At 40.8% G+C, this 23,580-nt stretch overlaps 1 protein-coding gene across 4 annotated transcripts in view; it reads left to right on the forward strand.

Annotated features, from left to right (window-relative positions):
- The first annotated feature begins 397 nt into the window (after window positions 1-397).
- The window catches only part of si:dkey-5g14.1 (lysosomal proton-coupled steroid conjugate and bile acid symporter SLC46A3), a 28,754-nt gene continuing 5,571 nt past the window's right edge, over window positions 398-23,580 (forward strand). The window contains exons 1-4 of one of the 4 annotated variants that reach the window (XM_067985997.1): window positions 398-593; window positions 5,306-5,517; window positions 9,724-10,591; window positions 14,988-15,071. In XM_067985997.1, the coding sequence (XP_067842098.1) occupies window positions 5,326-5,517; window positions 9,724-10,591; window positions 14,988-15,071 (1,144 nt within the window). In that variant the 5' untranslated portion in view covers window positions 398-593; window positions 5,306-5,325. The other 3 variants (XM_067985998.1, XM_067986000.1, XM_067985999.1) reach the window with 3 other exon arrangements.

The following is a 23,580-nucleotide window of genomic DNA, read 5'->3' on the forward strand; positions in this document are numbered from 1 at the left end:
CGTGTGAAGGACGAATACCAACAATGACATTGACTGGTTGCGCCCAATGGCCTGTTTTCATGTTGTCACTTCTATGTAAATAAAAGCAGCCAATATACTCCCGTGTAACACCACTCACCACATTTATAAACCAGGCTACTCAGAGACATTGCAGACTAAAACAAATATCTCGTTAATATGGGTCATCTATGACGTTAACGTCCTAGATTCCTAAACAAAGTCTGTTTACCAGCCGAGTGATCAAACCAGCAATCGGAAGAGTGCTCGGCCCCAACCGTCCTCAATGTTGTTCAGCTACACCCCGCCCTCCAGTTGATTGACATTAAAACAGACCAATTGCGGATCAGCTGCGGGTACGCGTGCCGCAATAGAACAATGGGTAAAGCGCGAGGGTGGGAGTTCCAGGCTGACGTTCGAATGGGATTCTGCGACGTTCCACAAGAGTCTGCGGGTGACACTTTGCAACAACCGAGCGGCCGCTGAATCTTTCTGATTAACTGTTTTCTCATAGAAAAGATCGTGAAGCTTTGATGTAGCTCCGGTGTGTTCTCTGCGGGTTTCTTGTCAAATTGGACCGTCGTCATTATCTAGAGGTAAACCGACTGGGGAACGTCCGGGCGGAGAACAAACGTCATTTATTTTCGGTGTTATTTAATAGTCAAGGTGCAGTTGCATTTTAATTTTAAAAATAAGAGAAAAGCTTTGGGAAATATGTCGGGGGACCTTTAGACTCTCTTTTCTGTTGCAGTGCAGACTCGAGTTTCGTGAACAGGGCTGTGCTGCAAAGATTAATGGCATTGGTTATTTGCAGAAATAAATATGTACGCATTTCTGTGGCTTTGAAATAAGTTTGTTACAATTGTTGGCTACTGCTTTTCATTTGGATTCAAAGTTTAAAATTGACCTTTTCGCCTAATAGCAAGTTTAGTGTATGAGCAAAAAAAATCGTATACACCACAGTCATTAACCTTTAAAGAGGTTTATTTTACATTTGTAAACAATTTTACAACACCAAGTTATAGTCCAGCAATTTTATTTTAAATTCACAAGCTTTCGGAGACTTCCTCCTTCCTCAGGTAAATGTTTACATGCCAGTGCAAGACACCACCAGCTTTGGGACGCGGTACACAGAGTGAGACAAATGATCAGTGACACCATAACATAACCTGGAACAATTTGAAACATTAACCAGGAAAAAATAGCATATAATATGTCTGCACTCGAAATCCTGCCCCGCAACCCCGTGACTATTAATTAGATGATTTATAGTTCTCAGTTTTCATCTTTTTATTTCCCTGATTCTTTCGGGGAGGGTGTAAATGGTACAGGTCAAAGACTCCTTTACAACTGTCATTGTAGCTTATGATTGGTCATCAAGAAGCACCGGACAATGGATAGAAAGTGGTTCTATCAGTTATTTAATTTCTCATCTGGACATCACCATAATTGAAATTTTCAGAGTTTGTTGTTTTTTACCATGAAGTGCATGTGGATTTTACATGATTATTCTAATTACTTCATGTACAAATAAAAGGGGGAAAAACTCCAAATATTGCAAATCTGAAATAAAAACTGAAAATGCTGGAAATATTCAGCAGGTCAGTTAGCAACTGTAAAGATCAAGAGTTTTAACCAGAGAACGGTACAGGGCTGTGGGGAGATAGTAGGATTTTCATATTTAAACAGCCTCCTGGCTGTTTTGTGCCGGAGTGCTGGGAGCCCATATGTATGTCTGTCTGAAAATTGGATCAGGCAGGTAAATGGGTGTCCAAAGTCCCCATCAAGGTTTTTCTCTGCTGGACGCCTGTTTTTCGGACGAGAAATGGCCCGCTGAAAATCACCCCTGTTGAGCTGAAGGGCCTTCTTTCTGACCTGCAAACCTTTGTCGTTCCATAAATTATGATGCTACTGTTGTGTATTTTTCATCAGAACGCAGATGAAAGGTATGTACCTGACAGCTCATAATCTTTCTTTTCTCTTTACAGATTCTCATTGGCCTGCAATATATTTTCAGAATTTTCTGTTCTTATTACACAATATTTCTTATTTAGATGACAGGGTTATGGACAGGAAAAAGATATTTTACATTTTTTAGGTCTTACATTAGTGGATTATTAAGTATAATTTACTTTATTTGTTCTGCCAGTTCATGTTTATTCAGCAAAGTAACTGCTTCATTTTTTTCATGCTGGGAACAAATTTACAAACCTTCCATTTAGTTTTCTGTGAATCTTGGGAAGTGGAGAAAGATACAAGTTAAAGCTTATCATTTGGCAAAATATCAAGGATATTATATTATGATGAAGAGCGTTATAAATTTGTACAAATTGTGGAGAGGGAAGAAACTAAATATTTCAGTCAAGAAAACTAGTGCAGTATAAAAAATTTGGTTTCATGGTTCTCTTCAAACTGCTGATTTCTAGAGGTGTTTCAAGTATAATATATTCAGATTTTTAAATACGTCTCTGGAAGCATTGAAACTTTATGCATTTGCTATCAAATTTGAATTAAAAAGGTTCAAAACATTTTTTCGGTTTGCTCTGAAACCAAATAAATAGTTTTCTCTACTTGTGATAATACTAAATATATATAAGAAAAAACATATAAGCGAAATATTGAAATGTGTGGGAGGGTGATTATATTTTACTTTTTTAGCTAATTTTGGACTTGGCGTTGGTTCAGTGGTAGCACTTTCACCTCTAAGTCAGGAAGTATCGGGTTCAAGCCCCACTCCAGAGAGCTAAGCATATAATCCAAGCTGACACTTCAGTGCAGTACTGAAGGAGTGCTGCACTGTCGGAGGTCTTTCAGATGAGACATTAAACTGAGAACATGTCTGCTGTCTCAGGTGAACATAAAAGATCCCATGGCACTATTCGAAGAAGAGCAGCGGAGTTCTCCCAGTGTCCTGGCCAACATTTATCCCTCAACCAACACCACTTTTTAAAAAAAACACATCAGCTGGTCATTTATCTCATTGCTATTTATGGCACCTTATCTGTGTGCAAATTAGCTGTCATGTTTCCCTACATTACAACAGTGACTGCACTGCAAAAAGACTTCATTGGCTGTGAAGTGCTTTAGAACATCCTGAGATTGTGAAAGGTGCTCTTCAAATGAAAGTTCATTCTTTCTAAGATATTAGTATTGGGGAAAGGGGCATATATTTGAACATTTCCCATTGCTGATCTGTCAACCCATTTGCTAACTTTCCTGCATATTAAGTTTGGCCATATTGCTTCTTATTTTGCCAAACTTTGCTCTTTTCCAGTCCAACAGCCTTATCATTGACTTTTCATTATCCTTTCCTGTTCTTTTTTTTCCCCTTTCTCCTCTGACAATTTTTCCTCATATTTTAGCTAAACCTTCGGTTTCTGTTCCATCAACTTTATTAATCCTGCCTCTACCTCTTTAATCTCAAACCTTGACTTTCCCCACCCCTGCCATCATTGTTTGAATGCTCCCCACAGCATATTAGCTCAAGCAGAGCTATTATTCTCTTCCTAGACTAACTCGACTCAGACAGAAGGATTTAATTTGCACTGATGGCTGAATGGCACCTGGGGCTAGTTCCAACATTCTATTTTGAATCCTTTTTGAGAATAGACAAACATCTCTGCATAAAATGAGATGTTGTCCTCAGCAGTTGGAGCAAAACCGTTGAAACAAGAAAACATTTGCTGATAAAGGGAAGTGGAACTCACCAGCTGTGGTCACAGAGCTGTTATCGCCAGCTCCATTCTGTGCCTGAAGGAAGAAGTGATGTTTCTTCTTGGTAACGAGACTTTCCTTTTGGAAGGCTGAAATATGGTAAGTTCGGTTGGCACTTGATTATTGGATCTCCTCTGCTAGCTTTAAAAGTGCATCAGAAAAAGTGGCTGCACTGGATCAACAATTTTTAGTCTCCAGTTGAAAGTCAGGTATGGCCAAGGTGGAGGGACCAGAAGGAGCAAAGTCCTCACAACTGGGCATCATAATAGGAAGGGGATCAGGATGGGATGTTGTGGTATGTGGGAGTAGTTTAGATAACTGGGGAAGTGGGATGCTTTATGGGGTAGTAAGCAGTTTTGAGAGGAGAGAATTGAGGATTTGGGCGGAAGGTTATTTGAAATACTGAGTAGTGAAGGGGTACAGAGGTGTAGTGAGTAGTTGAGGAGGAATGGAGTACTGTGGATATGGTGAGTATTTAGGGGTAGATTGTAGTAGTCAGCAATTCCAATTTCATTTTATTCCATTCACTGAGGCACAGATTAGAGGGCCGCAATAGAGAAGCAAGGCAGAAAGGCAAGTTGAATAGAAAAGGGACTGACTAGATGCAGTTAAGAAGGGCTGAGCGAAATGAATACAGTTAATGGAATCTACAGAATTATAATATGGCTGAGTGGTTCCCTCAATTCCATTCAGTCAGTTAATTATATTTTGTGTTGTTGAGTCAATGGAATCCAATGTATTAATTAATTGTCACTAAATGAATGGAATCCTGCAAATTCATTTAATATGTGGCTGAGTGTATGGAATCCAAGATTTTCCTACCCCCATGTGGTTTACCTTGATTGACTACCCCAATCCCCCTGAAAGAAAGAAAGACTTGCATTTATACAGCGCCTTTCAAGACCTCAGGACGTCCCAAAGTGCTTTACAGCCAATGAAATACTTTTGAGGTGCAGTCACTGTTGTAATGTAATACTCACAGTATTGCCTTTCGCGTTACTACACCTCTCTACTCCGTTACTACTCAGTACTGTATCTCAAATATCCCTCCTCAAACTCATTTTCTTTCTCCACCAACTTCTCTTTACTCACCCAAAAAAGCTTGCTACTCCACAATACATCTCACTTGCCCAACCCGTAAATTACTCTCACGCAACCTTCCAAATCATCAATCAAAATTCCCTTGCATACACCATATCCTCTTACTTACCAACATCATACCATTTCCTTATAAAATACTATATCCTCTGCCTACCCATCAGCAACATGAAATCCATTAGTAGTGATAAAATATGATGGATTCACCCATTTTAGTGTTGGATAACTGTTCTCAATGCAGCATTGAAAAAAAATCTCCACGTCATTATCTCACAGGAAGAAAGAGAATGATTATCATACTGGTTACAAAATATAGGCAAATTATACATTGTCTTATGTCAGCAGTAATTATTTGTCTGGACATACTATAAATAAACTAGCTATACTGATTTTGTTTGTGTTCCACTTGATTAGATTTAATTTAGGTTTAGTTTTCCTTTCAAGTCCACATTATTTTGGTAACAATGGTTTTCTTTGATTTCTGTTTTACACACAGGGCCCTGTTTCCTGAGAAGAATGAAACGGCTGCTTCTTGTTGAACCTGTTGTTGCTCTTTACTCTTTGGCTAATTTAGCAGTTTCTGTCTTAATTCAGCAGTATATTTATCGCAGGATATGGGAGAGAGAAACTAATAGCAGCTATATTGATAATGAAAATAGTTCGCACTGCTACCAGAACCACAGTGACCCTGTGTACATGAAACAACAGGTCAGTGTCTACAAATGATGTCCTACTAAATTACATTTTAAAATGCAATTGTAAGTCACTTTCTATAATATGTGTATTAATTGTCATTACAATAAACGGCATGTGCCTTTTAATTTTTTTTTACATCTACTGCACTTGTTTTTGGTTTAGATTAGGCAAGCCATCTTTGATATGAAAATGGGGAATTTGCAAAATGAATAAAAACTGAACTCTTGCAACACACAGGTGCACTTAACATATAACAACAACTTGCATTTATATAGTGCCTTTAACATAGTAAAACGTTCCACGATGCTTCACAGGAGTGATTATCAAACGAAATTTGACATCGAGCCACATAAGCGGATATTAGGAGAGGTGAGGTAGGTTTTAAGGTGCGTCCTAAAGGAGGATAGAGAGGCAGGGAGGGAATTCCAGAGCTTAGACCCTATGCACCTTAAAACCTACCTCACCTCTCCTAATATCCGCTTATGTGGCTCGATGTCAAATTTCGTTTGATAATGGTGGAGCAAAGAAAATCGGATGTGCAAGAGGCAAGAATTGGAGGAGCACAGAGATCTCTGAAGGTTGTAGGGCTGGAGAAACTTGCAGAGATAGGGAGGGGCGATGCCATAGGGTGATTTGAAAACAGTGATGAGAATTTTAAAATCGAGGTGTTGCTGGACTGGGAGCCAATGTAGGTCAATGAGCACAGGGATGATGAGTGAATGGGAATTAGTGCAAGTTAGGATACGGGCAGCAGAGTATTGGATGAGCTCAAATTTATGGAGGGTGGAAGATGGGAGGCCGGTCATGAGAGCATTGGAATAATCAAGTCTACAGGTAACAAAGGCACGGATGAGGATTTCAGCAGCAGATGAGCTGAAGCAGGGGCAGAGACGGGCAATGTTATAGTGATGGAAGTAGACGGTCTTGGTGGTGGAGAGGATATGGGGTCGGAAGCTCAGCTCAGAGTCAAATAGTCTGTTTCAGCCTCGGCCAGGGAGAGGTATGGAATCGGTGGCTAGGTAACGGAGTTTGTGGCGTGGACTGAGACTAAGGCTTCAATCTTCCCAGTATTTAATTGGAGGAAATTTCTGCTCCAATAATGTTATATAGTGTTATTAGACTTCAGCTTTACACTGGACTATAAACAATCATCAATTAAGTTGTTACGATTTGGGCATAATCCAAAAACTTGTTTTCATGCCCAATGATTCTGCGGGATATGGGTGTCGCTGGCAAGGTGGGCAGTTATTTCCCATCCCTAGTTGCCCATGAGATGGTGATAGTGAGTCGTCTTTTTGAACTGCTGCAGTCTGTATGGTGAAGGTACTCCCACAATGCTGTTGGTTAGGGAGTTACAGGATTTTGACCCAGCGATGATGAAGGAACAGTGATATATTTCCAAGTTAGGATGGTTTTGTGACTTGGAGGGGAACTTGGAGTGGTGGAGGTTGCGGGTTCGGGAGGTGCTACAGAAGAAGCCTTAGTGACTTGCTGCAGTGCTGTTGATAGTACGCATTGTAGCCACGGTACGCCGGTGGTGGAGGGAGTGAATGCTGAACTGGTGGACGGAGTGCCGATCAAGCGGACTGATTTCTCCTGTATGGTGTCGAGCATCTTGAGTGTCACCTGCAACCATCCAGGCAAATGGAGAGTATTATTACCAAAAATAGTGGGGAACCAAGGGACAAATGCAAGTGAGGAACATAAAACAATTAATATCAGTAGAGAAAAAGTACTAAACAAACTAATGGGACTAAAAGTCGGCAAATCCCCTGGACCTGATGGCCTACATCCTAGCGTTCTAAAAGAGGTGGCTGCAGAGATAGTGGATGCATTGGTTGTGATCTTCCAAAATTTCCTAGATTCTAGAATGGTCCCAGCGGATTGGAAGGTAGCAAATTCAAGAAAGGAGGGAGAGAGAAAACTGGGAACTACAGTTAGCCTGACATCAGTCGTCAGGAAAATGCTGGAATCCATGATTAAGGAAGTAGTAGCTGGGCACTTAGAAATCATAATATGATTAGGCAGAGTTAACATGGATTTATGAAAGGGAAATCGTGTTTAACAAATTTATTAGAGTTCTTTGAGGATATGACTAGCAGGGTAGATAATGGGGAACTAGCGGATGTAGTATATTTGGATTTCCAAAAGGCATTTGACAAGGTGCCACACAGAAAGTTGCTACGCAAGGTAAGGGCTCATAGGATTGGGGGTATTATATTAGCATGGATAGAGGATTGGTTATCGGACAGAAAACAGATTGGGGATAAACGGGTCATTTTCAGGTTGGCAGGCTGTAACTAGTGATGTGCTGCAAGGATCAGTGCTTGGGCCTCAGCTATTTACAATCTATATTAATGACTTGGATGAAGGGACCGAGTATAATGTATCTAAGTTTGCTGATGATACAAAGCCAGGTGGGAAAGTAAGCTGTGAGGAGGACACAGCCTGCAAAGGGATATAGACAGGTTAAGTGAATGGGCAAGAAGGTGGCAGATGGAGTATAACGTGGGTAATTGTGAGGTTATTCATTTTTGGTGGTAAGAATAGAAAAGCAGAATATTTTTTTAAATGGTGAGAAACTATTAAATGTTGGTGCTCAGATCTGGGTGTCCTCGTACAAGAAACACAGAAAGTTAGCATGCAGGTACAATAAGCAATTAAGAAGACTAATGGCATGTTGGCCTTTATTGCAAGGGGGTTGGAGTACAAGAGTAAGGAAGTCTTGCTACAATTGTACAGTGCTTTGGTGAGACCATACCTGGAGTACTGCATACAGTTTTGGTCTCCTTACCTAAGGAAGGATATACTTGCCTTGGAGGCGGTGCAACAAAGGTTCACTAGATTGATTCCTGGAAGGAGGTGGTTGTCCTATGAGTAAGATTAAGTAGGATGGGCCTATATTCTCTGGAGTTTAGAAGAATGAGAGGTGATCTCATTGAAACATATAAGATTCTGAGGGGGCTTGACAGAGTAGATGCTGAGAGGTTGTTTTCCCTGGCTGGCGAGTCTAGAACTAGGGGGCATATTCTCGGGATAAGGGGTCGGCCATTTAAGACTGAGATGAGGAAGAATTTCTTCGCTCAGGGTTGTGAATCTTTGGAATTCTCTACCCCAGAGGGCTGTGGATGCTGAGTCATTGAGTATATTCAAGGCTGAGATAGATGGATCTTTGGACTTTAGGGGAATCAAGGGACATGGGGATCAGGCGGGAAAGTGGAGTTGAGGCTGAAGATCAGCTATGATCTTATTGAATGGTGGAGCAGGCTTGAGGGGCCGTATAGCCTACTCCTGCTCCTATTTCTTATGTTCTTACTTCACACTTCTGACTTGTTCCTTTGTAGATGGTGGAGAGGCTTTGGAGAGTCAGGAGGTGAGCCACTCGCTGCAGAATACCGAGCCTCTGACCTGAATTAGTTGCCAAGGCATTTATGTGGCGTGTCCTGTTGAGGTTCTGGTCAGTGGTGACCCCCAAGATGTTGAAGGTGGGGCCCTTGGCGATAGCAATGCCATTGACTGTCAAGAGAAGGTGGTTAGGCTCTCTTTTGTTGGAGTTGGCCATTGCCTGGCACGTATGTGCTGAATGTTACTTGCTACTTATCAGGCCAAGCCTGGATGTTGTCCAGGCTATTATTCAAAAGGTAACTTTATACACAAAGTTGTCTAGAATATAGAAAGCCACATGGTGAACAATGCATCCTTTTACCGATGAAATACACACTAGAAAAAATATGGATTGCTACTGTAAGGTCCTGATCACTCTGCTGACCAACAAATAACACTGTGATAAACCATAAATTTCAGGCTACAAATTACATACCACCTTTTTATTAAGAAATAAAGTTAATTTGAAGCAAGAGCAAACAGAACAGATGTATCAGTTTATTATAGAAAGAAAGAAGTTGCATTTATTTTGCACCTTTCTATGTTAAACATGTTATATAAATGCAAGATAATGTGGATTCAAAGAGAGACAGATCTCTGATCCGTCACAGATCAACTGCACTAATTAACGTGAAAAACACTGATTTCTTCCTAATATGTTTAGTAAATATATTTGAGTTATTTTAACAATTACTAAAGTTGTGTGTCAACGACAAAAAAAAATTATTATTAAATCACAAATTTCTACCAGTCACTAAATTCTATTGAAATATTTCAAATGTTGTTTTAAAAAGGTTCAAGTTTTGATTCTTTGTTTGCTTTTGTTTTTTTCAGGTGGTCCAGGGACTATCTTCTCACTTTTTTATGTACATAAATTTGGCTCAATTTGTTCCTGGCCTAATTGTTACCTTCATATTGGGTGCATACAGCGATCGCTATGGACGCAGACTAACTCTCCTCCTTCCTTCTATAGGGTCACTGTTTGCCAGCTTGGCTTTTTTAGCAGTGGCCTATTTTTCTTGGTCCATTTATGTTATATTTATACCAGTGACACTTAATGCGTGTTTTGGTAGCTTCACAACTTTATTTGGGGGAGCTTTTGCTTATATAGCAGACATAAGTTCTAGCAAGCAAAAAAATATGCGCATGGCATTGCTGGACATGATTGTTGGAGTAATGGGTGGCATAGGGGTGCTATCATCAGGATACTTCTTAAGGGCAGAAGGCTTTAATTGGCCATTCTTGACCGTCTCATTGATTAATTTTGCCAATATTGTGTATATCATCTTTTTCCTTGAAGAGAGCGTCCAGGTGTCAAGAAATGAACAAGACCAAATATCAGGCTATGGCAACATCAGAGAAATTCTCTCTGGAATCTTAATTATTTATACTAGTTCTGATTTTAGAAAACGTGTCCAGATTGGTATGTTGCTTCTTGCTTTTTCAACATTTGCACTGGCTGAATTTGGTGGTTCAGGACTTTTTATTCTTTATGAATTAAATACGCCTCTTTGTTGGAATGAAATCCTTATTGGATATGGCTCTGCGGCTGGACTAGTTACGTTTCTGACGAGTTTTCTGGGAGTGACTATGTTTTCCCACTATCTTAGAGACATTTTTATAGTTCTTATTGGGATGTTATCCTTTGTTGGAGGAATGGTCATGGCTATCTTTGCCACTACTACTCTGCTAATGTTTTTAGGTATGTTAAACTTTAATATTCATAGAATGAAAAGTGACTGGAATTAAGAATTTACATAACTGAAATCACCTTGGGGGTTAGACATAAAAGGGGCCAGGTTTCAAAATTTCATTAAAATAGTCCCAGTTCTATCATGGCTCCCATTATTATGAAACTGCTTGTGAATTCTAGGTTCTGTATTTTAAACAAACCTGTAATGGTATAAAAGTTGTTGCAAATGTAGAGTGTTATTGCAAATTAAATGTTAAATAAGTAAATTGTACAGCATTATGGTATCCATATAATTCAAAACAAGAGGTTTTAGAACTGGTGGAAGTCACAACTTGAAAATTTTGTAAAATGATCCAGAGAACGGAGTTTAAAATAAACCATCAGGAAGCCGGAAGGTAAGTGAAAACATCTTTCTCCCTCCTTCCAGTTAAATAAAAAGCAACCAAGAGACAGTGTGATTTCTGAATGTTTTTCTTAAAACACATATATCTTGGTGATGAGTTAACTCTCAGATTCAGATGATGTCCCTTTGTTTTATGGTGTTCCCTGAGGTTTTCAGTTGAATTACAGTCTGTCCGTTCTCTTCTGAGGATCTGTTATTCTGTATTTACACTACCTAATGTGATTTCCAACAGATCACTTAAACAGGAGAATATGAAGATGAGATACTTCATTCTCCCTCTGTTAACAAAAAGTCAGAGTGGCTTTGAGATTCAAAAGTGAAGAAATGTTAAGTGTCACGAAGGGATGGAGGAGACACCAAATTCCACATTACAACTGGGGCAAAGATTTGTTCCGAAGTGACTTGTGAGGAAAAATGTAGGAGATTGCAGAAGGACGTAGACAGGTGGCAGATACAGTTCACTGCAGAGAAATGTGAAGTAGTACATTTTTGGGGGGGGACAAGCAACAATAAAAAGTATACTCAAAATTGTAAAATATTTAATAGAATGGAGGAATAGGAACACAAATGCATAGGGGGTGAAATGTGCCTGTGGCGAACACAAAACGGGCAATAGCAAATCAGCGGGCTATTTTACACCGCGTTGTAAACAGGCTGCTGATTCGCCAACGCCCGTTTTTGCATTTTTGCCAAAGAACAATATTTAAAGGTGGGAGTGCAAGTAAACGCGACAAATGAGAAATATATATATATATATATATACACACACACATACAAGGAAGTGGTGTTGAACTTGTACAAAATATTGGTTATTTAGTCATGCAAAGATTCACCAGAGCAATGCCAGGAGTAAGAGGATATAGTTGCCAAGAATGAGAGTTTATAATTATGAAGAAAGGCTGGAAAAATTGGGATTTCTTTCACCGGTTACAGAGAAAGTTAAGGGGGATCTAATAGAAGTTTTCAATATTGTGAAAGATTTTGAGAGGATAAATCGTTAATTTGTTGCAAGGGTGCATAGGCTCAGAATTTTCACTAGAAAAACAAAGGGGGAAGTTAGAATTTTTCTTCACAGAGCTATTAGAACATTGAATTTTTAAAACATTTGACTATTGATACAGAGACTACAACATTATTTAAAAGGGAACTGGATAAGTATTTGTAAAAGGATATGAAGAAAGGCCAGGGAAATATGATTATAGAAAATAGCTTTAGTTCAAGAGTTAGCACTGCCACGCACATGATGGTCCAAATAAATTAAAAATTTATTGTTGATTAAATTTGAGCCCCATTCACTTTGTTAGGTAATGCAGCAGTAATCGTTTTTTCCTGAATTCAAAGTCTTACAGGGCTCTACAGTGTAGATGCAGGGAGGATGTTTCCCCTGGCTGGGCAGTCTAGAACCTGGGGCTACAGTCTCAGAATAAGGGTTAGGCCATTTAGGACTGAGATGAGGAGAAATTTCTTCACTGAGGGTGGCGAATCTTTGGAATTCTCTGCCCCAGAGGGCTGTGGAGGCTCAGTCATTGAGTACTTTCAAAACTGAGATCGATAGATTTTTGGACACTAAGGGAATCAAGGGATATGGGAATAGGGTGGGAAAGTGGAGTTGAGGTAGAGGATCAGCCATCATCTTTTGGAATGGCGGAGCAGGTTTGAGGGGCCATATGGCCAATTCCTGCTCCTATTTCCTATATTATGACTCACACTGAGGACGTTATATGGCCCAATATAAATGCAGTTTCCTTCTTTATAGATGAATGTCTTATAGATAAGATTTTGATCCTTAAAGTTTAATTTTGGTTAAACATAGATAACATTTTAGGGAATAGTCAAAAATCTTTTACTATCCTTTTCGGTAAGAGTTTATCACCATGTTAAGTAGTAGATACTGTACAGTTATAACACGGGTAAAGAAAACAAAGGGGGAGACTTTCAGGCTGGGCGCCAAACAGGCACGACACCTGCAGTGCCCACCCAACTCAGCAGTCTGGAGATCTGAACCTCGTTCAGGTTCGGCCTCATTAACATTTTCTCGGTGAGCTGAAGCGCCAAATGGGCGTAGGACCTCGATTTGCCTCTCTCCTCTTTTAGGTGGGAGTGCCGGCCTGAACTTTGATTCAAGTGGGCAAATAAGTGCACAAAGGCCCCACCAGACTTTTACCTGTTTTCACCTGTTTTCCAGGTGAGAAACGGGCGGCCGGCAGTTAAAAGTCTTCCCCCAAGGTGTTCAGTCTCTTTCACGATCCTTCTAAACTGTACTGAGATGTTGGTAACAATTTGCTGTTATTGATTTTTACAAAATGATTATTTACTTCCACTTTCACTGTAATGAAGAATATGGAGATTGTACATAAAATAATCATACCTAATTTGAGAAAAGCTGGTTCCCTTTTGGGATTGTCTCAAAAGTTCTCTAGCGATGCCATAATAATTGTTGAGTGGTAGAGATCCTTGGGAGGGATTTGCAGGTAAATGTTTGGTTCTTTTCTCAAGGTTACCCCAAATTAATAGGAGGTGAAATTGGTCTTTGGCAGTAGCGCAAAACAGGTGATAGTTGAAGTCAATGGAAAAGAAAATCGGCCAGGGTGCCAATTCGCTATCGCTTGTTTTGTGCTACCGTCCAAGACCAATTTCATCCCCATAAATTACAAAACACTTTGTTCTTTCAGAGTGAAGCCAGCTCATATGATTGTCTGATCCCCTCTGAAAGCTTTGAAAACAAGCAGGATTGATCGTCCTGATATCATCTTCCTTTTTAGCTTTTCACTTTTCCTGACTTGCCTGTCCTTATCTTGTCACTCTTAGTTTTTGGCTTTTTATGCATTCAGCTTTTTGCAACCACTTTCCTCCTAACCCATCCATCCAGCTGGCTCTTGAATCAGTGGAGTTAAGCTGGGCTGAATGTACTTCCTCATCTATGATCTTATAAGCTTCATCATTCCTAACCAGGATGGATGTGGCTGATTGCTGCCTGGAACAGAGATAGAAACGGTATGTGAGAAGTGTGAGTGGCAATACACCAGGCAAGATGGAAGAAAACCCATATGAATTGAGAAAGAAACAAAAACATATTAACTTTACATTTTAACATGCACAAAGCAGATACAAACCTTTAATTTAAAGGGAGTGATTCAGTTACAATCTGTAGCAAACATTGTGGCCAGTCTAGACTTGACTATTCCAATGCTTTACCGGCTGACCTCCCATCTTCCACCCTCCTTAAACTTGAGCTCATCCAAAACTCTGCTGCCTATATCCTAACTTGCACCAAGTTCCGTCCGTCCATCCCCCCTGTGCTTGCAGACCTCGATTTTAAAATTCTCATTCTTGTTTTCAAATCCCTCCATGGCCTCTCCCTTCCCTATCTCTGTAATCTCCAGCCCTACAACCCTCCGAGACCTCAATGCTCTTCCAGTTCTGGCCTCTTGCATGTCCCGATTTTAATCGCTCCACCATTGCTGGCTTTGCCTTCGGCTACCTAGGCCCTAAACTCTGGAATTTCCTCCCTAAACCTCTCTGCTTCTACCCCTCTCCTTGAAGACGCTCCTTAAAACCTACCGATTTGACCAAGGTTTTGGTCACCTGTCCTAATATCTCCTTATATGGCTCGGTGTCAAATTTTGTTTGATAACTCTCCTGAAACCTTGGAACATCTTACTATGTTAAAGGTGCTATATAAATGCAAGTTGTTGTTGTTGAGTGAGAAGTTTTGAGATAATCACTTAAGTAATTTTAGTGAAATCTCTTGGGTAGCTTCTGCAAACTGTATATAATCTACTGTCAGATTTAGTCAGCCTGTCCAGTCTAGAATAATATTAATCATTGTCAAATAAAACCTAAAATTTGCATGTAATGAACTGTGTAAACTATTTTAATGATATCAAAATAGAGATGTATAATTGAAGAGAAGTAAGGTTGTAGTGTTTGAAACCCCACAAATGAATGCATCTGGCTTTTGTTCTACACTTATGACTAATCAATTTTGCCTTTTTTTTACAGTGAGACTGGTTTCTCTTCTTGCTACAATGCCATTCCCTGTCCTACGATCAATGATGTCCAAGTCAGTTTTACCTAAGGATCAAGGTCAGTTATTTAAAATACTTTTTGCGTCAGTGTGTTCTTTATTCCCAGATTCGTGCAACGTGTTGGTTTTCATTCAGGAAGTTGGGTGGAGATCCATTATGTCGTATCTCCTCCCATTTTTGCCTCCATTCCAAGTTTGTAATTGTGGCTTTAATTGGTATAGGACACACTTGCCTGTTAGTGGTCACTTCCTCACTTTTGTATTCCTTCCCTCTTGAGATAAAGGTCAACATTCCGTAGTCATTTTTGATTACCTATTGTACCTGTGCACTAGCTTTTAGTGATTTGCTCCTCCACAGCTCCTAGTCTCTTGCCATTATAAATTGCTGCTGTACAACTTCACCTTGCAAAATGCATTATCATGGAGGCCCCAGAAGAGGAAGGCCCCCAGGTACAGGGTGGTGACTAGCAGGATGAGACGGAGCAGCCTGAAGGGGCTACTGAAGAGAACCTGGTAGGAAAGATAATCATAGAAAAGCATCTAGAAACCGAAAATATAATAAAGAATAGTCAGCACGGATTTCAAAAAGGAAGGTCATGCTTGACCAACCTTATTGTATTCTTTGAAGAAGTAACAAAGGGTAGATTAGGGTAATGCAGTAGTTGTAATATATTTGGATTTTCAAAAGGCCATCGACAAGGTACCGCATAGTAGACTCATGACTAAGGTCAGAGCATGTGGAGACAGGGGACAAGTAGCAGAATGGATAAGTAAGCAGGCTACAAAACAGAAAACAGAGATTACGTGTTAAAGGTAGTTTCTCAGACTGGCAAAAGGTGGGAAGTGGTGTTCCACAAGGATCGGTGCTGGGACCACTGTTGTTCACTATTTACATAAACGATTTGGACTCGGGAATCAGAAGTACAATTTCAAAATTTGCGGACGACACCAAATTGGGGAGTATAGTTAATACCAAGGAGGACTGTGACAAAATACAGGAAGACATTAATAAATTTGCAGAATGGGCATGTAAGTGGCAAATTAACTTCAATATGGAGAAGTGTGAGGTATTACATTTTGGTAGGAAGAATAAGGGGACCACATACTGCTTGGATAATAGGAGTCTAAATGGGGTAGAGGAGCAGAGGGATCTGTGGGTACAGATACACAATCACTAAAAGTAATGAGACAGGTTAATAAGGCCATTTTAAAAAAAAAAGCAAACCAAGCACTGGGGTTCATTTCTAGAGGGATAGAAATGAAAAGTAGAGAAGTTATGTTAAACTTGTATAGAACCTTGGTTAGACCAGACTTGAAGTACTGTGAACAGTTCTGGTCTCCATATTATAAAAAGAATATAGAGGCACTGGAGAAGGTGCAAAAAAGATTTACTAGGTATAACCTCTCCGTTCTGGTAATCAGGAAAGATTGAATTGTCTGGGGCTCTTTTCTCTAGAAAAGAGAAGACTGAGGGGTGACCTGATAGAGGTCTTTACAATTATGAAAGGGTTTGATAGGTTAGATGTAGAGAAGATGTTTTCACTTGCGGGGGAGACCAGAACTAGAGGCCATAAATATAAGATAGTCACTAATAAATCCAATTGGGAATTCAGGAGAAACTTCTTTACCCAGAGAGTGGTTAGAATGTGGAACTCGCTATCACAAGGAGTAGTTGAGGCGAATAGCATAGATGCATTTAAGGGGAAGCTAGATAAACACTTGAGGGAGAAAGGAATAGAAGGATACGTTGAAAGGGTTAGATGACGTAGGGAGGGAGGAGACTCGTGCGGAGCATGAACACCGGCCTGGACCTGTTGCTCCGAATGGCCTGTTTCTGTGCTGTACATTCTATGTAACCTATTGCTGGCTATGAGAGAAATTCTCACACAAGAAACCTCAACTTGAAAATGTGATCAAGATTTTTAAACTGGCATGCTTATACTGCAAAGCCACTTCAAGCAGTGGCTTGTCCTTTTATATTGAAATATGGATTTCACCTTAGCTAGAATACTAGAATAACAACTGTACATGCACAAGCTTTTAGTTTCTGATTGCTATAACTTCTCCTTTTGTGTTACCGCCAGCTAATTGGTGGAAACTGGTTTGCAGTTCATCAGCATGATCTTTTGTACTATCTTTAAGTAAAGAATGACTATTTGGGTGTGAAACTGGTGAGCTGCCAATGTTCAAAAAAACAACCTAGCAACAGTCAGCACGTTAAGGATAGGAAGGAAGAAGAGAGTTAAATGCATGGCTCAGAGTGGTGTGGGAGGAAGGGGTTTTGATTCATGGGACACTGGCACCAGTACTAGGGAAAGAGCGAGCTGTTCCGTTGGGATGGGCTCCACTTAAACTGGGCTGGGACCAGTGTCCTGGCGAATCGAATAACTAGGGCTGTAGATAGGGCTTTAAACTAAAAAGGAGGGGCGGAGGGATCAGGTGAGGGGAAATTTAGAAATCTGAAGAGAAAAGTCAAGGCAACAGAGCAATGTAGTGATTTGGGTAAAGATAAGCAGAGTGTGACAAGGAGGGACAAAGAGTTTAACGGAAACAGTGCATCAATGAATAAGGTCAAAGTAGGCAATAATGGTTAAAAAGTTAAAATTAAAGGCCCCTTATCTGAATGCATGAAGCATTCATAACAAGATAGACGAATTAATGGCACAAATAGAGATAAATAGGTTTGATCTAATAGCCATTACAGAAACGTGGTTGCAAGTGACCAAGGTTGGGAATTAAATATTCCAGGGTTCTTGACGTTTCGGAAAGACAGGCAGAATAGAAAATGGGGGGGGGGGGTTTAGCCCTGATAATAAAGGATGACATAAAGACAGTAGTGAGAAAGGATCTTAGCTCGGAAGATCAGGAAGTAGAATCAGTATGGTTAAAGAAATAACAAGGGGCAGAAAACACTGGTGGGAGTAGTTTATAGGCCCCATGTCAGTAGCTATACCGTTGAACAGAAATAAGAGGAACTTGTAACAAAGCTAATGCAATAATCGTGGGGGACTTTAACCATCTTATAGACTAGGCAAATCAAATCGGCAAAGGTAGTCTGGAGGACGAGTTCATGGAATGCATTCGAGACAGTTTCCTACAACAATATGTCATGGAATCAACTAGGGAACAGGCTATTTTAGATCTTGTATTGTGTAACGAGATAGGGTTAATTAGTAATCTCATAGTAAAGGATCCTCTGGGGAAAGAGTGATCATAATATGATAGAATTTCACATTGAGTTTGAGAGTGACATACTTAAGTCCAAAACTAGAGTCTTAAACTTAAATAAAGCTAATTACATAGTTATGAGGGCTGAGTTAGCTAAAGTAGATTGGGAAATTAGATTCAAAGGTATGATGGTAGATAAGCAGTGGCAGACATTTAAAGAAAAATTCTCAACGAATATACATTCCATTGAGAAATAAAAACTCCACAGGAAACGTGATCCATCCGTGGCTAACTAATGAAGTTAAGAATAGTATTAGATTAAAAGAAGAGGCTTATAATGTTGTGAAGAATAGTATTAAGCCTGAGGATTGGGAGAGTTTTAGAAACCAGCAAAGAATGACCAAAAAATTGATTTAAAAAGGGAGAAAATATAATGAGAGTAAACTAGCAAGAAATATAAAAACAGATTGTAAGAGCTTCTACAAGTATGTAAAAAGGAAGAGAGTAGCAAAAGTAAATGTTGGTCCCTTAGAGGCTGAGGCAGGAGAAATTATAATGGGGAATCAGGAAATGACTGATGCGTTAAACAAATATTTTGTATCTGTTTTCACAGTAGATGACACAAAAAGCATACCTGAAATAGTGGGGAACCAAGGGGCTAATGAGAGTGAGGAACTTAGAACAATTAAAATCAGTAGAGGAAAAAGTACTAGACAAACTAATGGGACTAAAAGCCAACAAATCCCTGGGACCTGATGGCCTACATCCTAGGGTTCTAAAGGAGGTTGCTGCAGAGATAGTGGATGCATTGGTTGTGATCTTCCAAAATTCCCTAGATTCTAGAACAGTCCCAACGGATTGGAAGGTAGCAAATGTAACCCTGCTATTCAAGAAAGGAGGGAGAGAGAAAACAGGGAACTACAGGCCAGTTAGCCTGACATCAGTCGTCGGGAAAATGCTGGAATCCATTATTAAGGAAGTGGTAACAGGGCACTTAGAAAATCATAAAACCATGTTGACTCTGCCTAATCATATTATGAAAGGGAAATCGTGTTTAACAAATTTATTAGAGTTCTTTGAGGATGTAACTAGCAGGGTAGTTAATGGGGAACTAGTGGATGTAGTATGTTTGGATTTCCAAAAGGCATCCGATAAGGTGCCACATAAAAGGTTGTTACGCAAGATAAGGGCTCTTGGGGTTGGGAGTAATATATTAGCATGGATAGAGGATTGGTTAACAGACAAAAGAGAGTAGGGATGAACGGGTAATTTCCAGGTTGGCAAGCTGTAACTAGTGGGGTGCTGCAAGGATCAGTGCTTGGGCCTCAGCTATTTACAATCTATATTAATGACTTAGACGAAGGGACTGAGTATAATGTCTCCAAGTTTGCTGACGATACAAAAGTAGGTGGGAAAGTAAGCAGTAAGCTGTGAGGAGGACACAGAGGGGGGATGAATTGGATCGGGGTCGTTTTTGGGTGCGTGATGTGCTATTACCCCGCACCCAATGGCCCCTGCGCAGGCAGGATGCAAGTTTCGGCCCACCTGAGGACTTGCCTGCAATCAGCCTTCCTTTCCAGGCCTTGCACGTGGAATCAATGCAATTTGCACTTTCCACCACCACAGCGGGCTCAATCTCTTAAAGAGAGGATGTTTCTTAGAAATCTTTAAAGGTAGTTGGTACCTGTTATTTGCTGAAAATAACAGTCTACTGTCTGAACGGAGGTCAGACATCACACACGTAAAACACATATGCAGGTCCCATCCCGATGTTTACACACTGATGAGTTATGTTTAAAACATTGAATAAAGATTGCACACTACTAAAACCCACATACTCCAATCTACATGCCAGACTCACCTATCTGCCGATCTGAGTTGGTACCAGGCCTGCGAGAGTGCGTGCACCAAGGTTCTCTGCTGATGCACTAGAGACCTTGGTGCAAGAGGTGGACAGAAGGAGCGATATCCTATATCGGCGGGGGGGCAAGAGGCCCTCCAGACATCTATCGAGAAGGCAGTGGGGGACGAAGTCAATGCCAGGTGCACAGCATCATGAACATGGATGCAGTGCAGGAAGAAGTTCAATGCTTTGACATGAGTGGTCATGGTGAGTGAGGTCAACTTTCAAGTGGCGTCTCCCACCAACTGCACCACGCACTACAACCCCCATCATCTACAAACTCTTTCCTTCAGTACTCAACTCTTCCAACTAGATGCTTCCTCTCATTCTTATACATTACCACTGTTTCAAGCCGCCCACCCACAACTCTCAGGCTACACTCACTGGCAGTTATTCAACCATGACAGGCACATCACCCAGACACACATCCTGCTTTCTTGCAGGAGAAGGTGGTGCATATCAAGAGTCAGCAAGTGGCAGTGGAATTTAGCCCATCAAGCCTGTTCTGCCATTCACTGAGATCATGGTGGGCCTGTGACCTAACTGCATATACCCGCCTTAGCCCCATATCCCTTTAATACCCTTGGTTCACAGAAATCTATCAATCTCAGATTTAACTTTCACAAGTGAGCTAGCATCAACGGCCATCTGCAGAAGAGTGTTCCAAACGTCTTCCACCATTTGCGTTTAGAAGCATTTCCTAACTTCACTCCTGCACATCCTGGCTTTAAATGTTAGTCCTAGTATTCAAGTGGAGGAGACCTCCAAAAACAGTTACAAATGGCTCGGAAGCCAGAAGCAATTATTCAGCAACTAACCTGTAAATCCTGCATGGCCCCTTTAAATAGCGCTGGTGGGGGATCCTCCAGGCACTCTAAGACACGTTCAGATGGTCACGGTTAAGACACTGCATTGAGTTGAGCGTTAAGTCCCAAAATGGTGTCTTTCACTTTAAATCAGCGTTGTACTCTGATGCCATTTTCTCCCTACTTTACATGATTCCAGCGTTCGTTATCTGCGCCTGCGCTAACTCCTATACCAAGATGGTGCCTGGCGCACGTCACGCTGGTAATGAAACAACGTGCGCTACACTGCCCAATTTAGCGCCCAGAGTCTGCAAAGGTATATAGACAGGTTAAGTGAGTGGGCAAGAACGTGGCAGATGGAGTATAATGTGGGGAAATGTGAGGTTATTCACTTTGATAGGAATAGAAAAGCAGAATATTTTTTTAAATGGTGAGAAACTATTAAATGTTGGTGTTCAGAGAGATCTGGGTGTCCTCATACAAGAAACACAGAAAGTTAGCAGGCAGGTACAGCAAGCAATCAGGAAGGCAAATGGCATGTTGGCCTTTATTGCAAGGGAGTTGGTGTATAAAAGTAAGGAAGTCTTGCTACAATTGTACAGGGCTTTGGTGAGACCACACCTGGAGTACTGCATACAGTTTTGCCCTCCTTTATTTAAGGAAAGATATACTTGCCTTAGAGGCGGTGCAACAAAGGTTAACTAGATTGATTTCTGGAATGAGAGGGTTGTCCTATGAGGAGAGATTGAGTAGAATAGGCCTATATTCTCTGGAGTTTATAAGAATGAGAGGTGATCTCATTGAAACATAAGATTCCAAGAGGGCTTGACAGGGTAGATGCTGAGAGGTTGTTTCCCCTGGCTGGAGAGTCTAGAACTAGGGGGCATAGTCTCAGGATAAGGTGTCAGCCATTTAAGACTGAGATGAGAAGGAATTTCTTCACTGAGGGTTGTGACTCTTTGGAATTCTGTACCTCCAAAGGGCTGTGGATGCTGAGTCATTGAGTATATTCAAGGCAGAGATAGATTTTTGGACTCTAAGGGAATCAAAGGATATGGGGATCAGGCGGGAAAGTGGAGTTGAGGTCGAAGATCAGCCATGATCTTATTCAATGGCAGAGCAGACTCGAGGGGCCATATGGCCTGCTCCTGCTCCTAATTCTTATGTTCTTGCAACAGTTTTGGAGAAGAAAAGCATGCTTTTTTTTTAGTATTTCTCAGTGTAGAAGATGTTTTCAAATATCTCATGCATACAAATTTTAATCCAGAATGAATTTGGTGCAGATTCAGTTGTGGTCTGTATACTCTCTCACCCCAGCTCCAGGACAATGAAAACACTTCTCTAGTCGTGATAACAGATTTTGTATTTACCTAACAAGAAATCTTAAGGGTGTGGCATTAATAGTCTACCTTCTTCTGTGTCCTTCTGAATTTATACTTATGCAATTTGGAATCTGAATTACCTGTTGCAATGTGTAACCAACAGGCAATTCTAGAAGTTGTTACCAAGAATGCAATGGATTCGTTCCAAATAGAAATGTAAATAAGACCGAATGGAAACCAGCAGGAATCTGTTGAAAATTTACCAGCCTCAGTTATGTACAGAGTCACTATTACTGTGTCAATATAATAACTTCAATACTGGACTAGGGAATGCAGCACCCAGTTCTGAGAGCAAAACTTGGCTGCTGTTATTTGGTCTGTGATTGAAACTTCTTGCAGATTGCACAAATATTATTGATCTGGAAAGAGGCCTGTGATCTGTTAGCTCCTCTCCAAATATGACGCAACCAAGGATTCCTAGCTTTGCATGGCACAAGGGGATTTCTGAGCCTGGGTTTGGAAGGCATCACCAGGGTGGGCCAGCTTCTTCAAAACAGGAAGACCTTGACGTTTCAGCAGCTAGCAAACAAATTCTACCTTACCCAGCGGGACCTGTTTAAGTACTGCCAAATCACAAAAGACCCAGAAATTCAATGGCGCTGCGCGCATTTTATCAAATGCAAATCAGGCGCTTCAGCATCTGATATGGTGATCGGGGTGCACTGTCCACCATATTGGATCAAACTGCTCTGTAGGCATCCAGGATGTACACCAGAACTATTTAAAATGGTGAATAAAATATTAAAATTAGGAACCTACGCTTGTTGTAGGATTCTTTTCTGATATTGGTCTGCCCCAGTGCCAGGCTCGCCATGTGATAAACTCGCCTAGCAACTTGTGGCGCTAGTGACCCAAAGTGGTGCTATTTAAAGGGCTCATCCACTACTTGCACAGATTACATCCTGGTTTGTCAATTGAGGCTGCTGGTCAATTTCAGTCCATTTTGTTAGCCTGTTTTCTCACCGAAAACTTAATTCTGATTGCTGAGAAGAAGATTTTGCTGGTGCTGGACTGTTTTTGGCTGCCTTCTAAACAGTTGTACTGCAGTCATGGGTGATTTCAGGGCTGCCTTTGAGGCTAGAGGAGGAGGAGGAGGAGGAGGAGCAGCAAGGAAGACAGGAGAGCGCAGGAGCAGCTCGCAGAAGAGGGAGGATGAGGGCACTGCACAGGAGGCTATACTCACAGCGGGTCTTCAGGGAACACTTCTCCTACCTGAACTTCTCAGAAGAGCAATATCTCGGGTGCCTCCATTTCGCAAAGCAGCTGTCACTGAGCGTGATGGGAGTGGACATTGAGTTCACTTGCAGAA

Source organism: Heptranchias perlo, chromosome 6 (assembly GCF_035084215.1).
Source record: "Heptranchias perlo isolate sHepPer1 chromosome 6, sHepPer1.hap1, whole genome shotgun sequence".
NCBI classification, from domain to species: Eukaryota; Metazoa; Chordata; class Chondrichthyes; order Hexanchiformes; family Hexanchidae; genus Heptranchias; species Heptranchias perlo.